This window comes from Protomyctophum parallelum, assembly GCF_964188405.1.
Source record: "Protomyctophum parallelum genome assembly, chromosome: 16".
Classification (NCBI taxonomy): domain Eukaryota; kingdom Metazoa; phylum Chordata; class Actinopteri; order Myctophiformes; family Myctophidae; genus Protomyctophum; species Protomyctophum parallelum.
Window position 1 is genome coordinate 42,067,202 of NC_139711.1, and position 2,182 is coordinate 42,069,383.

General features: G+C 45.2%; 1 protein-coding gene across 1 annotated transcript in view; it reads left to right on the plus strand.

The window, feature by feature from the left end:
- Positions 1 to 1,218: 1,218 nt before the first annotated feature.
- Positions 1,219 to 2,182, plus strand: part of cfap96 (cilia and flagella associated protein 96) — a gene marked incomplete at both ends in the record, with an annotated part of 8,059 nt that continues 7,095 nt past the window's right edge. The window contains 2 exon segments of the mRNA XM_083786355.1: positions 1,219 to 1,309; positions 1,775 to 1,994. Of these exon segments, the coding sequence (XP_083642481.1) occupies positions 1,219 to 1,309; positions 1,775 to 1,994 (311 nt within the window).

Sequence of the window (2,182 nt, forward strand, 5' to 3'; positions counted from 1 at the left end):
CTATAGCCTATACATGCAGATAGATCAGGGACATACTGTACTGTATCTATAGCCTATACATGCAGATAGATGGCACCACAAGACCCTACTGGGGTAAGAAGCTAAACTAAGTCAAATCAAGGCATATGAAATAAAAGATACAACTAAGAAAACACATTCCTAAAAAGGTAGGTTTTTGATTGATTGATTGATTGATTGATTGATTGAATGATTGACAGACCGGTTATTGATAGACAGGCATTTGACAGGCATCTATCTGGCATATTCATTTCAGAGTGCTAAGCTGGCAGATCGTCTTAAGTCACATTTCCTATGAATACTAATATCTTCAGGGGGGCTAATTTAATACTAATATCTTCAGGGGGGCTAATTTAATACTAATATCTTCAGGGGGGCTAATTTAATACTAATATCTTCAGGGGAGCTAATTTAATACTAATATCTTCAGGGGGGCTAATTTAATACTAATATCTTCAGGGGGGCTAATTTAATACTAATATCTTCAGGGGGGCTAATTTAAGGGTGAATGGATTGAATACTAATATCTTCAGGGGGGCTAATTTAAGGGTGAATGGATTGAATACTAATATCTTCAGGGGGGCTAATTTAAGGGTGAATGGATTGAATACTAATATCTTCAGGGGGGCTAATTTAAGGGTGAATGGATTGAATACTAATATCTTCAGGGGGGCTAATTTAAGGGTGAATGGATTGAATACTAATATCTTCAGGGGGGCTAATTTAAGGGTGAATGGATTGAATACTAATATCTTCAGGGGGGCTAATTTAAGGGTGAATGGATTGAATTACGTGCAGAGACTCCATCCAGTGACCTTTCAGTCATAAAGTTGGTTCTCCACTCTGTCGTCCACTGCTGCTGCTCGTGTATGCGTGCGTGCGTTTTTAGACCCTTTTCCATGGTGCTCAACCACGGATGTTTTTTTGTAAATGTATTGCCATTGATAATTTCTTCTTGTATAGTGTGACTGTCGAATGTCTTTATATGTCTTGATGACTTGGAATACATAATTATGACCACAATGGGAAAAAGTATTCAATCAATGAATGACAATGAGTGAAAAATTGCCAATGCCACATGTTTGTGAGAATGTAGATCGTCTACTTTCACAATTAAAAAAAATTAAAAAGTGGTTACATTTATAATGTTTTTACCTTTGGGTCCCTGCAGTGGACAGCTTTGGGACGTCCTGCGTTAAGATGAGTAACAAGAGTGACATGGAGCGCCTGGGGGTGTTCAAGGAGATGGGATACGTGTCCATCGGGGACAAGTACGTCTCGTCAACTTATCGTGAGTTACACTTTCATCTAAACCAAATAGGCTCTATCTATGCATGTGTAACGCCCGGGATTCAAACTCGGGCCTCCGGCGTGAAAGTCCAACATCTTAACCACTGGACCAAAGGGATAGCCCTCTGGACTGGGGGAGATATTAGACTTTTGAGGCCATCAGGCGAGGCTCTGAGCCACTCTGCTACACATGCACAGCAGCCATTTTAGAAACAACTATCCATGCTTCTGGGCAAGGAAGCTTAGAGAAGGAAAGGTCATGGTCACGTGACTGACACTTTCATGGACACTGTCATGGGAGGCAAATCTCCCACCGGAAGTTCAATATACATGTCAGTGAATGAAGCCGGCTGGACCAGCTTGTGAGAACCAAACATTGGTTCTGAACAATTCTATATTCTAAAGACAATGACTAAAACTGTGTGGCGTCAAAATCAACACTTGGTTGTTGTCCCCCGCCCGCCAGGTCCGTTCAACGAGGCGGCCTATAAAAACCGCCAGATGCAGGGGGGCGTGTCCAGGGGGGCGTGCGCGCTGCAGAGCGGCTACTTCCAAACGGAGTACCGGCGGATCTTTGAGCGCGAGGCGCTGACGGACCCCGTGAGACGGGCCCGCCTGGAGCGCCTCACACAGGGCAAGAAGATACTCAGCAAGGCCTTCCTGCCCTGCAGCGCAGCCAAGAGACCGTGAGGCCGGGGTCACACGCACGCACGCACACATACATACATGAACATGCATGAACACGCACGCATGCACGCACACACACACACCGCATCAGCGACAAGAGACCGTGAGGCCGGGGTCACACGCACACATGCACGCACACATGCACGCAACCACGTACGCACCCACACACACACGCACGCACGCACGC